The sequence below is a fragment of the Oncorhynchus clarkii genome, chromosome 30 (assembly GCF_045791955.1).
Source record: "Oncorhynchus clarkii lewisi isolate Uvic-CL-2024 chromosome 30, UVic_Ocla_1.0, whole genome shotgun sequence".
Taxonomy (NCBI): domain Eukaryota; kingdom Metazoa; phylum Chordata; class Actinopteri; order Salmoniformes; family Salmonidae; genus Oncorhynchus; species Oncorhynchus clarkii.
The window spans coordinates 40,508,399-40,523,398 of record NC_092176.1 but is presented as its reverse complement, the minus strand read 5'-3'; the positions used below and the strand labels follow the sequence as shown (position 1 = coordinate 40,523,398).

Sequence of the window (15,000 nt, the reverse complement as noted above, 5' to 3'; positions counted from 1 at the left end):
CGCACGCACGAACGCGCACGCACACACACACACACACAGCTGCCGGTAAACCTAAGACAAATTGTTTATTTATCTGCCTGAGTGATCTCATTCACTGATCGACATCATCATAAATGTTTACCAAACACAATAACATATCTGGGCGTGAAAACTCCTGGTATTATTTATCCATTCATTCTTTATTCATTCAGGAAAGACCCATTGAGACCAGGGTCTCATTCCCATGGCTGCTCTGATCAAAGCAATACAACAACCAAACACAACGTAAAACAAAACACAACGTCGATGAACAACAGCTCAGCTACTAGGTCCTCAATCAACCCTAAACTGTCCGAGCGGCACCAGAACATTCCAATTGTAATGAGTTCTGCAAATTGTTCCAGCAGCGAGACACATTAAAACTAACAGCGGATTTACCTAAAGACCAGTGGAACCTCAAGAGTTCAGCAAAACCCTGTGACCAGGTTTGATATGTTTTTACACATCAATAACAAAAGTTAGGTAAGTCGGAAGCTTGGGTAGTAGAGCTTGGTCAACAACAAAAGGGAATAGTGAAGTGATCTAACTAATGTCCTAGGATCCTAGGACCATACCCCAGGACTACCTGACATGATGACTCCTTGCTGTCCCCAGTCCACCTGGCCGTGCTGCTGCTCCAGTTTCAACTGTTCTGCCTTATTATTATTTGACCATGCTGGTCATTTATGAACATTTGAACATCTTGGCCATGTTCTGTTATAATCTCCACCCGGCACAGCCAGAAGAGGACTGGCCACCCCACATAGCCTGGTTCCTCTCTAGGTTTCTTCCTAGGTTTTGGCCTTTCTAGGGAGTTTTTCCTAGCCACCGTGCTTCTACACCTACATTGCTTGCTGTTTGGGGTTTTAGGCTGGGTTTCTGTACAGCACTTTGAAATATCAGCTGATGTACGAAGGGCTATATAAATACATTTGATTTGATTAATGAGAACCAGCCAGCCGTTTGAAAAACAACAACACCTGTGATTAAGCAAAGGGAGCTATTGTAGACAGAATCCAAAGGTTAAAGAGTAGTGGCTGCTGCATTCTGGTAAATGGTGTCACCGTAGGCAAGAAACGTCAGGAAAGTTGACTGTACAATCTGCTTCATGTTGTTGAGGGACACGCCAGATCCAGAGTCAAAAATATAAAACGTCAAGTGTTTGGGTCCCATGTTTCATGAGCTGAAATAATAAAAGCTTATTTATCTAGCATCATTGTTAGTGAGCATTTCTCCTTTATCAAGAAGCTGATTAAACAGCATGATCAATACAGGTGCACCTTGTGCAGGGGACAATAAAAGACTGCTCTAAAATGTGCAGTTTTGTCACAAAACTCAATGCTACAGATGTCTCAAGTTTTGAGGGAGCGTACAATTGGCATGCTGACTGCAGGAATGTCCAACAGAGCTGTTGCCAGATAATTGAATATTAATTTCTCTACTATAAGCCGCCTCCAACATTGTTTTAGAGAATTTGGCAGTACGTCCAACCGGCCTCAACCACAGACCATGCGTAACAACGTCAGCCCAGGACCTCCACATCAGTCTTCACCTGTGGGATCATCTGAGACCAGCCACCCAGACAGCTGATGGAACTGTGGGATTGCATAACCAAAGAATTTCTGCATAAACCGTCTCAGGGAAGCTCATCTGCGTGTTCGTCGTTCCTCACCAGGGTCTTGACCTGACTGAAGTTCGGCGTTGTAACTGACTTCAGTGGGCAAATGCTCATCTTCGATGGCCACTGGCACGCTGGAGAAGTGTGCTCTTCACGGATGAATCCTGGTTTCAACTGTACCTGGCAGATGGCAGACAGTGTGTATGGCGTTGTGTGGACAAGCAGTTTATTGATGTCAACGTTGTGAACAGAGTGCCCCATGGTTGCGGTGAGGTTATGGTATGGGCAGGCATAAGCTACAGACAATAAACACAATTGCATGTTATTAATGGCAATTTTAATGCATAGAGATACTGTGACGAGATCCTGAGGCCCATTGTTGTTGTGCCATTCATCCGCCTCCATCACCTCATGTTTCAGCATGATAATGCACAGCCCCATGTTGCAAAGGATCTGTACACAATTCCTGGAATCTGAAAATGCCCCAGTTCTGCCATGGCCTGCAAACTCAACAGACATGTCACCCATTGAGCATGTTTGGGATGCTCTGGATTGACGCGAAGAACAGCATGTTCCAGTTCCCGCCAATATCCAGCAACTTCGCACAGCCAATGAAGAGGAGTGGGACAACATTCCACAGGCCACAATCAACAGTCTGATCAACTCTATGTGAAGGAGATGTGGCTCTGCATGAGACAAATGGTCACACCAGATACTGACTGGTTTTCTGATCCACTCCATTACTTTTTGTTGAAGGTCTCTGTGACCAACAGATGCATATCTGTGTTCCCAGTCATGTGAAATCCAGAGATTAGGACCTAATGAATGTATTTCAATTGAATGATTTCCTTCTATGAACTGTAACTCAGTAAAATGTTGAGTTTATATTGTTTATCAGTGTATGTAATAAAAGAGAGAGACAGACAGACAGAGACACAGACAGACAGACAGACAGACAGACAGACAGACAGACAGAGACACAGACAGACAGACAGACAGACAGACAGACAGACAGAGACACAGACAGACAGACAGACAGACAGACAGACAGACAGACAGACAGACAGACAGAGACACAGACAGACAGACAGAGACACAGACAGACAGACAGACAGACAGACAGACAGACAGACAGACAGACAGAGACAGACAGACAGACAGACAGACAGACAGACAGACAGACAGACAGACAGACAGACAGTGTGAGAAACAGAAACATGTAAAGGAGAGAAACTCAGCACCTTCTAGTCTTTGGAGTTATTATGCTAAATTGTACTGTAATTGTTACTGTTACTGTTACTGTTACTGTTACTACTACTGTTACTGTTACTGTTACTGTTACTACTACTGTTACTGTTACTGTTACTGTTACTGTTACTACTACTGTTACTGTTACTGTTACTGTTACTGTTACTACTACTGTTACTGTTACTGTTACTGCTACTGTTACTGTTACTGTTACTGTTACTGTTGCTGCTACTACTACTGTTACTGTTACTGCTACTACTACTACTACTGTTACTGTTACTGTTACTACTACTGTTACTGTTACTGTTACTGTTACTGTTGCTGCTACTACTACTGTTACTGTTACTGCTACTACTACTACTACTGTTACTGTTACTGTTACTACTACTGTTACTGTTACTGTTACTGTTACTGTTACTACTACTGTTACTGTTACTGTTACTGTTACTGCTACTGTTACTGTTACTGCTACTGTCACTGTTACTGTTACTGTCACTGTTACTGTTACTGTCACTGTTACTGTTACTGCTACTGCTACTGTTACTGTTACTGTTACTACTACTGTTCCTGTTACTGTTACTACTACTGTTACTGTTACTACTACCACTGTTACTGCTACTGTTACTGTTACTGCTACTGTTACTGTTACTGCTACTGTCACTGTTACTGTTACTGTCACTGTTACTGTTACTGCTACTGCTACTGTTACTGTTACTGTCACTGTTACTGCTACTGTCACTGTTAATGTTACTACTACTACTGTTACTGCTACTGTTACTGTTACTGTCACTGTTACTGTTACTGCTACTGTCACTGTTACTGTTACTACTACTACTGTTACTGTTACTGTTACTGTTGCTGCTACTACTACTGTTACTGTTACTGTTACTGCTACTACTACTGTTACTGTTACTGTTACTACTACTGTTACTGTTACTGTTACTACTACTACTACTGTTACTACTACTACTGTTACTGCTACTGTTACTGTTACTGCTACTGTCACTGTTACTGTTACTGTCACTGTTACTGTTACTGCTACTGCTACTGTTACTGTTACTGTTACTACTACTGTTCCTGTTACTGTTACTACTACTGTTACTGTTACTACTACCACTGTTACTGTTACTGTTACTGCTACTACTACTGTTACTGTTACTGCTACTACTACTACTGTTACTGCTACTACTACTACTGTTACTGTTACTGCTACTACTGTTACTGTTACTGTTACTGTTACTACTACTACTGTTACTGTTACTACTACTACTGTTACTGTTACTACTACTACTGTCACTGTTACTGTTACTACTACTACTGTTACTGTTACTGTTACTACTACTACTGTTACTGTTACTACTACTACTACTACTGTTACTACTACTACTGTTACTGTTACTACTACTACTGTTACTGCTACTATTACTACTACTACTGTTACTGCTACTACTACTACTACTACTGTTACTGTTACTACTACTACTGTTACTGTTACTACTACTACTACTAGAGTTACTGTTACTGTTACTGTTACTACTACTACTACTACAGTTACTGTTACTACTACTACTGTTACTGTTGCTGCTACTGTTACTGTTACTGTTACTACTACTGTTACTGCGAGGGAGAGAGAGGGGAGAGAGAGCAGTAGATAGGGAGAGAGAGAGAGCGACAGAGAGGGAGAGAAAGGACAGAGAGGGGGAGAGAGAGAGTGATAGAGAGGGAGAGAGAGGACAGAGAGGAAGAGAGAGAGAGGAGAGAGGAGAGGGGAGAGAGGGAAAGATCAGGGAAGTTTATAATCTGGGAAGGGAAAGTTTATAATCTGACATCACTCTATAAATGGTTACATTACCAATATATTACCAATATTAAACACAGAGGACAGGACTGAGGTAAAGACAGGAGGTATCCAGTATTAAACACAGAGGACAGGACTGAGGTAAAGACAGGAGGTATCCAGTATTAAACACAGAGGACAGGACTGAGGTAAAGACAGGAGGTATCCAGTATTAAACACAGAGGACAGGACTGAGGTAAAGACAGGAGGTATCCAGTATTAAACACAGAGGACAGGACTGAGGTAAAGACAGGAGGTATCCACAGAGGACAGGAAACTGTTGGTCAATGGGATAGGGTTTTAGGTTTAATGAGAAAGGCACTTATCTAACACGAGAGAGAGAGGAGAGACAGAGACAGAGAGAGAGAGACAGAGAGAGAGAGAGAAAGAAAGAGAGGGAGAGAAAGACAGAGAGAGAGAGAGAGAGAGAGAGAGAGAGAGAGAGAGAGAGAGAGAGAGAGAGAGAGAGAGAGAGAGAGAGAGAGAGAGAGCTGTAGAGCGTGTGGTTGATGAGAGTTCAGCAGAGTTCTCCATATAGGGTCATTCCTGTCACACATCACATGCTGTAGCTGCTGCTTACACCCATTAGGTTACAACAACACAATGCTAACAACACGTTCCAGTCCACTTCCTCCCTCTGAACCACACTCACAAACTAAAACAACTGACTCACACTACCCCAGCTCTCTATCGTACATCCAGGGCCAGTTTCACAGATTAAGCCTATCCTGCACATTAGAGATTCAATGGACAAGGACCGGTTTCCCGGACACAGATTAAGCCTAAAAAGCACTTTTTAACGGAGAATGTCCATTGTCCAGCAAAAGGTTTAATCTGTGTCTGGGAATCCACTACTTAATCTTTGGTCCTTATTCAGATCCCCATTGGCTGACGCCACGATGACAGCATTTCTTCCTGCGGTCAATAACGTAGAGCGGTTCAAGGACTGAAACTCCACAAGCCAAGATATCACTGTTACTACTGCTGATGATGGCTATGGTATGATCCGTGTCAGTTTTGGATCTCGTAGTTGGTTTAATGCGGTTGTGGGTTATGGGTTCGGGTTGAGCCTCAGAGATTTTCTAGTGGCTTACTTTGTCTGCAGAGTTAGGTCTCATGAGGGAAACTCGGTCATACTGTCGCCGCAGTAAAGCCCACAGCGCATCCAGACGACCCTGAATACAGGAAGAAGAAAAAAGGACTGTGTTTGAACATTTATTCATGGCATATCGCTGTATTTATCAATACAACATGTGTCACGATCAGAGACAACGGAAAACAAAGATACTGTCACTAACAGTTCGCTATCACAATGTCATTCATAGAATCGGTGGAAGTGAAGATATTAGTGAAACCAAACTTCCGGAAGCCATCTCCAACTGACTCGGCCTGATCAGGCTCTGACCAAAAACAAGAGAATTAAGGGAATAGGGTGCCATTTTCAGACGTAATCTTGAACGTACCTTTATAGGGGTGTACCATTTGGACTCCTGCCGCTGGTGGTATGTAGGGGTGGGTTTGGGGGGCCGTCTGGCCATCGTGGGCTCTTCCACCTCCTCAGGAACAGACACTACAGCATTCTTAGCCTTCTCCAGCCTCGCCCCTTCCTCTGTAGAGCCCTTCTCTCCCCAACGCACCTGGAGGAGTCACATCAGACAGGGACCAGGGGTTATTTCAGGTTCCCATTCAGTCAATTCAGGAGGTGAAAATAAACATATTATATTTTTTCATAAATAACCAGAAGAATAAACTGAAGAATAACCAGAATAACCCGAAAAATAACCAGAAGAATAACCAGAAGAATAAACTGAAGAATAACCCGAAAAATAACCAGAAGAATAACCAGAAGAATAAACTGAAGAATAACCCGAAAAATAACCAGAAGAATAACCAGAAGAATAAACTGAAAAATAACCAGAAGAATAACCAGAAGAATAAACTGAAGAATAACCCGAAAAATAACCAGAAGAATAACCAGAAGAATAAACTGAAGAATAACCCGAAAAATAACCAGAAGAATAAACTGAAAAATAACCAGAAGAATAAACTGAAAAATAACCAGAAGAATAAACTGAAAAATAACCAGAAGAATAAAACAGATTTGGTGTTGTTTTTATTGTTTTGCTTCACAGAATTTCCTCGCAGGGTGTTTTGTGAGCTCGTAGCTTCCTACCTGAATAAACAGGTGTGGTGTTGTTTTTATTGTTCTCCCACAGTGCCTCTTTTTCTGCTTCACCCTAAGCTTCCTGTTTTAATTAAATACATCACAGCTGTTGCCGGGTAAATCCACCGGCACGGCAGAAGAGAGGTGAGTGTTTAATTAGCGACACGCTCTTCAAGCTGTAGGTTAAGCCTCTACAATACAGAACAGATTTTCATGATCACCATCCACCTGGGAAACACCCACCTCCCTACAGATATACAGGACATACTGTCTATCTATCCTGATGAATAAAACACACCTGCACGGAGGGACACAGAAACACACACACACACACTGCTGCCTGTAAACCTAAGGCGACATGGGATATCCTTCACGAAAGATACACTATCTACCCTGATGAAGGAAAGATTCCCTGTACATTCCATCGCTGCAGGTTGTGTCATGTCAGAGTCAACACGCTGCCTTTACAGGAAGAGAGAAAATGACACCTCTCCCCCACCTCTACCCCGATCCACAGAACCTCTACCCCGATCCATAGAACCTCTTCCCTGATCCACAGAACCTCTACCCTGATCCACAAAACCTCTACCCCGATCCACAAAACCTCTACCCCGATCCACAAAACCCCTACCCCAATCTACACTGCCTCTTCCCCAATCCACAGAACCTCTTCCCTGATCTCCAGAGAGAGCCTCAGAAGTGGAGATGGGCTGTCTAGGAGTATCAACCTGGTGTTTATGAAGAGAGGGGTTTGGTGGATAGGAGACATATGAACAGATGAAGAGAGGGGTTGGTGGATAGGAGACATATGAACAGATGAAGAGAGGGGTTGGTGGATAGGAGACATATCAACAGATGAAGAGAGGGGTTGGTGGATAGGAGACATATGAACAGATGAAGAGAGGGGTTGGTGGATAGGAGACATATCAACAGATGAAGAGAGGGGTTGGCGGATAGGAGACATATCAACAGATGAAGAGAGGGGTTGGTGGATAGGAGACATATGAACAGATGAAGAGAGGGGTTGGTGGATAGGAGACATATGAACAGATGAAGAGAGGGTTTGGTGGATAGGAGACATATGAACAGATGAAGAGAGGGGTTGGTGGATAGGAGACATATGAACAGATGAAGAGAGGGGTTGGTGGATAGGAGACATATGAACAGATGAAGAGAGGGGTTTGGTGGATAGGAGACATATGAGGGTTGGGTAGGGGGTAGGGTTGGTTAGGGGATAGGGTGTAGGGTTGGGTAGGGGATAGGGTTGGGTAGGGGGTAGGGTTGGGTAGGGTTGGGTAGGGGGTAGGGTTGGATAGGGGATAGGGTTGGGTAGGGGGTAGGGTTGGGTAGGGGATAGGGTGTAGGGTTGGGTAGGGTTGGGTAGGGGATAGGGTTGGGTAGGGGGTAGGGTTGTGTTGGGGATAGGGGATAGGGGGTAGGGGATAGGGGGTAGGGTTGGGTAGGGTGTAGGGTTGGGTAGGGGATAGGGTGTAGGGTTGGGTAGGGGGTAGGGTGTAGGGTTGGGTAGGGGGTAGGGGGTAGGGTTGGGTAGGGGGTAGGGTGTAGGGTTGGGTAGGGGTTAGGGTTGGGTAGGGGATAGGGTGTAGGGTTGGGTAGGGGGTAGGGTTGGGTAGGGGGTAGGGTTGGGTAGGGGGTAGGGTTGGGTAGGGGATAGGGTGTAGGGTTGGGTAGGGGGTAGGGTTGGGTAGGGGATAGGGGGTAGTGTTGGGTAGGAGATAGGGGGTAGGGTTGTGTTGGGGATAGGGGATAGGGGGTAGGGTTGGGTAGGGGATAGGGGATAGAGGATAGGGTGTAGGGGGTAGGGGGTGGTGAAGCAAGGTATTTAAACATGTTAGCTTGAAAGTTTCAACTACGTCTATTCCCATTGGAGAAAAGCAAGCAGGCGAGGTATGTAGAGGATGATTGAGGAATGCAGGGAGGGAGGGATGGAGGGAGGGAGAGAGGGACACAGTGGGCTGAACAAAGGCCAGTGTTGGAAGTGAGGAGCGAGATGGAGAGATGGAGAGGTGGAGAGGTACATCAAGCCGACAGCAGCACTCAACCCTTTATCCTGGATCCATCCATCCTGTGACTTAAGACAACCAGGCTGAGAGGAGAGAGAGGAGGAGGGATGGCAGCACCTGTCATGTCAGACTCATACCACACACACACACACACACACACACACACACACACACGGTCCCAGAACACTCGCTTTAAGCCCTTGATGTCACTGGCCGGCCCGGGCAGAGCTACAGTACAGCGAGGAGTTTGAGTTTTGTTGTCATCTGGAACGTTTAACAAAAGACGTCCAGGCTGTTCTGTTCTGGGCGCGTTGCCTAGGTGACATTTCAGCACCAGATGACTACAGACCCACTGTGTCCGTGGTGATTCACACTCTGGGAACTAGTTCTGAGTGATGGGCATTACCGTAAACATGAATCAGCCAAGGCATAGATACAACTACACTACTGTTTAGTAATGTTGTTGAGGGTAGTCAACTGACTGACTTTACATTACACTACTGGTTAGTAATGTTGTTGAGGGAAGTCGACTGACTGACTTTACACTACTGGTTAGTAATGTTGTTGAGGGAAGTCGACTGACTGACTTTACACTACTGGTTAGTAATGTTGTTGAGGGACGTCAACTGACTGACTTTACACTACTGTTTAGTAATGTTGTTGAGGGAAGTCGACTGACTGACTTTACATTACACTACTGGTTAGTAATGTTGTTGGGGGAAGTCAACTGACTGACTTTACATTACACTACTGGTTAGTAATGTTGTTGAGGGAATTCAACTGACTGACATTACACTACTGGTTAGTAATGTTGTTGAGGGACGTCAACTGACTGACTTTACACTACTGGTTAGTAATGTTGTTGAGGGACGTCAACTGACTGACTTTACACTACTGTTTAGTAATGTTGTTGAGGGAAGTCGACTGACTGACTTTACATTACACTACTGTTTAGTAATGTTGTTGAGGGTAGTCAACTGCAGCAAAAAAGAGTGATGCACATTTGATAGAGCAGAGATGGCCGAATTAAAACTATATGATCTCCATCGATTTCATCGTTCCTCTGAATCTCCATTAAAAATACACTTGTATCCAGCAGCAGGCTCTCCGTGTCAGAGAAACCAACCCGCGATGTTCAAAGATAAAACAACCAGACATAATATACAGACTACAACGTGTGTAGTGAATGTTACGAGTCTCTCACTGTCCTCCGAACTCTGTCACTCGCAAGATGGATGCTAGTAAAAGGCACACACACACACACACACCCACACACCCACCCACACACCCACCCACCCACCCACCCACCCCCACCCACCCACCCACCCACACACACACACACACACACACACACACACACACACACACACACACACACACACACACACACACACACACACACACCCCCACACACACACACACACACACACACACCCCCACACACACCCACACCCACACCCACACACACACACACACACACAGCTAACCAGCTAGTTATTCCACATTGGCTACATGACCAGCATAGTGTTTAGAGTGTAAACCTCCATGCGTTTGATCCCTCCTGCCCCTCTCCCTCCGTAGTACGAGGCGTCGACAGTCGCCCACTTCTTCTTGGGCAGGTGGTCGTCCTCCTCCGGCTCCTATGGGGATAACAAACACGTCACGAATGTCGGTGCACAAAGTCACACACACACACACACACACATATATATACACACACACACACACACGCACACACACACACACACATATACAAAAACACACAGATTTACACATATGAAAGCATGTGAACAGAATGACGCTGAAAACTTGGACTTAGAAGTCAGTGTTGTAATGCTGGGTGTTGTAATGCTTGGTGCTGTAATGCTGGGTGCCGTAATGCTGGGTGCCGTAATACTGGGTGCCGTAATTCTGGGTGCCGTAATGCTGGGTGCCGTAATGCTGGGTGCCGTAATGCTGGGTGCCGTAATGCTGGGTGCCGTAATGCTGGGTGCCGTAATGCTGGGTGCCGTAATGCTGGGTGCTGTAATGCTGGGTGCTGTAATGCTGGGTGTTGTAATGCTGGGTGTTGTAATGCTGGGTGATGTAATGCTGGGTGATGTAATGCTGGGTGCTGTAATGCTGGGTGCTGTAATGCTGGGTGATGTAATGCTTGATTAAGAGACATATTACATGTGAGCCTCCCAGTGGATATGATGTCAGCTAGTGTTGAAATGAGGGACTGATTTACTGCTGACCTCTCTGTGGACGATGAAAACCTGGCTGAACTTTGGCTTGCGTCATTTATAGTTGGTAAGGACATCAGCTCCTTCAAGAGCAGCAAGTAGAGTTTTTGATTCTATAGTATCTGTTGGTACTGAGTTGTTCTGCTGACTTGTTCTGCTGACTTGTTCTACTGAGTTGTTCCACTGAGTTGTTCTGCTGACTTGTTCTACTGAGTTGTTCCACTGAGTTGTTCCACTGACTTGTTCTATTGAGTTGTTCCACTGAGTTGTTCCACTGACTTGTTCTATTGAGTTGTTCCACTGAGTTGTTCCACTGAGTTGTTCCACTGACTTGTTCTATTGAGTTGTTCCACTGAGTTGTTCCACTGACTTGTTCTATTGAGTTGTTCCACTGAGTTGTTCCACTGACTTGTTCTATTGAGTTGTTCTACTAAGTTGTTCCACTGAGTTGTTCCACTGAGTTTTTCCACTGAGTTGTTCTACTGAGTTTTTCCACTGAGTTGTTCTACTGAGTTGTTCTACTGAGTTGTTCTACTGAGTTGTTCTACTGAGTTGTTCTGCTGAGTTGTTCCACTGAGTTGTTCTACTGAGTTGTTCTGCTGAGTTGTTCTGCTGAGTTGTTCTACTGAGTTGTTCCACTGAGTTGTTCTACTGAGTTGTTCTGCTGAGTTGTTCTACTGAGTTGTTCTACTGAGTTGTTCTACTGAGTTGTTCTACTGAGTTTTTCCAGGAAGTAAATAGAGGAATGCTTCACACCACTCTCTCACTTGAGTATCTTACCTGGTTATTTTCAGATGATCTCATTTAGCTATTTTCTAACTTTGGCAAGTATTGGTGCGTGTTTTTTTGTGTTTGTTTTTTGTAATATCCCAGTTAGCTCATCTCCCTGTAGGTTTTACAGACGTTCCTCGCCCCGTGGCTGCAACCCTTCTAATTTAGTGTACCACACAAACCATGTGTTTCCTGGTCCAGGGTTGGAGTTGACAAGTCCACGGTGCTCTCCTACAGAGCAGTAAGGGGAACTGTCCCTCCTTCCCTTTAGGAACAGGCCTTTGTTGTTGTACTAGCTTTTCACATAATGAACTGATTTTTTCCATAATATTATATTTTTAAAAATTATATTATATTACGTTTGAGATGTTTGCCTGTAAAGTAAAAACCTTACAAGCAAATGCATTACTACAGGGTCACATGGATGAAAGACTGACATGAAAGATTTACACTGAGACATTGTTATTCTCCCAGTGTCTCCGTCTGAGGACCTGTTGAGTGATCTGACAGCCCAGGAGAGAACTCAAATAAATGTGGCTGTATCCTACCGCATTGTGATGTGTGTGTGTGTGTGTGTGTGTGTGTGTGTGTGTGTGTGTGTGTGTGTGTGTGTGTGTGTGTGTGTGTGTGTGTGTGTGTGTGTGTGTGTTGTACTCACAGGTGGCGGAGGCCTTGAGGGAGCAGGAGGAGGAGGAGGAGGTTTAATGACCTGAAACACAAACAGTAAGCTGTCAGGGCAGGACACACACACACAGATAGATACACAGACACACACAGATAGATACACACAGACACATACACACACAGAGATACACACACACAGATAGATACACACAGACAGATAGATACACACACACACACACACACACACACAGATACACACATACAGATACACACACACACACACACACAGATACACACATACAGATACACACACACACAGATAGACACACACACACAGATAGATGCACACAAGCACACCCACACCCACACACACACACACACACAGACACACACACACAGATAGACACACAGACAGACACACACACATAAACACACACACACACATACATAGACACACACACACACACACACACACACACACACACACACACACATACACACACACACACACGTCAGGTGATGACAGATATAGACAGGGCTGAACCAGGTGACGCATAGCAGGTGACAGTGTCTCTGTCAGCAATATGCTTGTGCTGTGCTACGTGTGTGTGTGTGTCTATGTGTGTGTGTGTGTGTGTGTCTATGCGTGTGTGTGTCTATATGTGTGTGTCTATGTGTGTGTCTATGTGTGTGTGTGTGTGTGTATATGTGTGTATCTCATTCATGCACGTGCACGCGTGTGTTTGCCTGTCTTTTCTTTCAGTATCTGTCGCACAACATTTCTCTGTGTTTCATAGTTTACTTTAGTCAACAGCCAGCCTATCGCTCTGCCAACTACTGTAACAAGGTCCTTCCTGAGAGCCAACACAGGGCCCCTAGTACAAGATAATCACTCTGCGGACTACTGTAACGTCTGCTTACGGCTCACACTCTCAAACACCTAGATCCCCTGAACGCAGCTCGCTCCCAAGATCCCAATCACCTGAATTCTGATCACCTGTTCAGACACTTGAAACCAGCTCTCTGTCTCCCCTCGTGTTCATTACAACTACTGACAACAAGGTACTTCCTGAGAGCCAACACAGGGCCCCTAGTACAAAATAATCACTCTGCGGACTACTGTAACGTCTGCTTACGGCTCACACTCTCAAACACCTAGATCCCCTGAACGCAGCTCGCTCCCAAGATCCCAATCACCTGAATTCTGATCACCTGTTCAGACACTTGAAACCAGCTCTCTGTCTCCCCTCGTGTTCATTACAACTACTGACAACAAGGTACTTCCTGAGAGCCAACACAGGGCCCCTAGTACAAAATAATCACTCTGCGGACTACTGTAACGTCTGCTTACGGCTCACACTCTCAAACACCTAGATCCCCTGAACGCAGCTCGCTCCCAAGATCCCAATCACCTGAATTCTGATCACCTGTTCAGACACTTGAAACCAGCTCTCTGTCTCCCCTCGTGTTCATTACAACTACTGACAACAAGGTACTTCCTGAGAGCCAACACAGGGCCCCTAGTACAAAATAATCACTCTGCGGACTACTGTAACGTCTGCTTACGGCTCACACTCTCAAACACCTAGATCCCCTGAACGCAGCTCGCTCCCAAGATCCCAATCACCTGAATTCTGATCACCTGTTCAGACACTTGAAACCAGCTCTCTGTCTCCCCTCGTGTTCATTACAACTACTGACAACAAGGTACTTCCTGAGAGCCAACACAGGGCCCCTAGTACAAAATAATCACTCTGCGGACTACTGTAACGTCTGCTTACGGCTCACACTCTCAAACACCTAGATCCCCTGAACGCAGCTCGCTCCCAAGATCCCAATCACCTGAATTCTGATCACCTGTTCAGACACTTGAAACCAGCTCTCTGTCTCCCCTCGTGTTCATTACAACTACTGACAACAAGGTACTTCCTGAGAGCCAACACAGGGCCCCTAGTACAAAATAATCACTCTGCGGACTACTGTAACGTCTGCTTACGGCTCACACTCTCAAACACCTAGATCCCCTGAACGCAGCTCGCTCCCAAGATCCCAATCACCTGAATTCTGATCACCTGTTCAGACACTTGAAACCAGCTCTCTGTCTCCCCTCGTGTTCATTACAACTACTGACAACAAGGTACTTCCTGAGAGCCAACACAGGGCCCCTAGTACAAAATAATCACTCTGCGGACTACTGTAACGTCTGCTTACGGCTCACACTCTCAAACACCTAGATCCCCTGAACGCAGCTCGCTCCCAAGATCCCAATCACCTGAATTCTGATCACCTGTTCAGACACTTGAAACCAGCTCTCTGTCTCCCCTCGTGTTCATTACAACTACTGACAACAAGGTACTTCCTGAGAGCCAACACAGGGCCCCTAGTACACAATAATTCAATAAAGAGACAAATCAACTAGTTGACAGGGAGTCTTTGGGGTGAGCGCAGCTTCCTGTTTATCCCGGATGCAT

At 45.2% G+C, this 15,000-nt stretch overlaps 1 protein-coding gene across 1 annotated transcript in view; it reads right to left on the bottom strand.

Annotated features, from left to right (window-relative positions):
- Nucleotides 1–15,000, bottom strand: part of LOC139389984 (anthrax toxin receptor 2-like) — a 131,832-nt gene that overhangs the window by 50,863 nt on the left and 65,969 nt on the right. The window contains exons 12-15 of the mRNA XM_071137051.1: nucleotides 12,564–12,614; nucleotides 10,451–10,549; nucleotides 6,185–6,358; nucleotides 5,816–5,896 (exon numbers count right to left, since the gene is read on the bottom strand). Of these exons, the coding sequence (XP_070993152.1) occupies nucleotides 5,816–5,896; nucleotides 6,185–6,358; nucleotides 10,451–10,549; nucleotides 12,564–12,614 (405 nt within the window). The remainder of the gene's footprint in view (nucleotides 1–5,815; nucleotides 5,897–6,184; nucleotides 6,359–10,450; nucleotides 10,550–12,563; nucleotides 12,615–15,000) is intronic.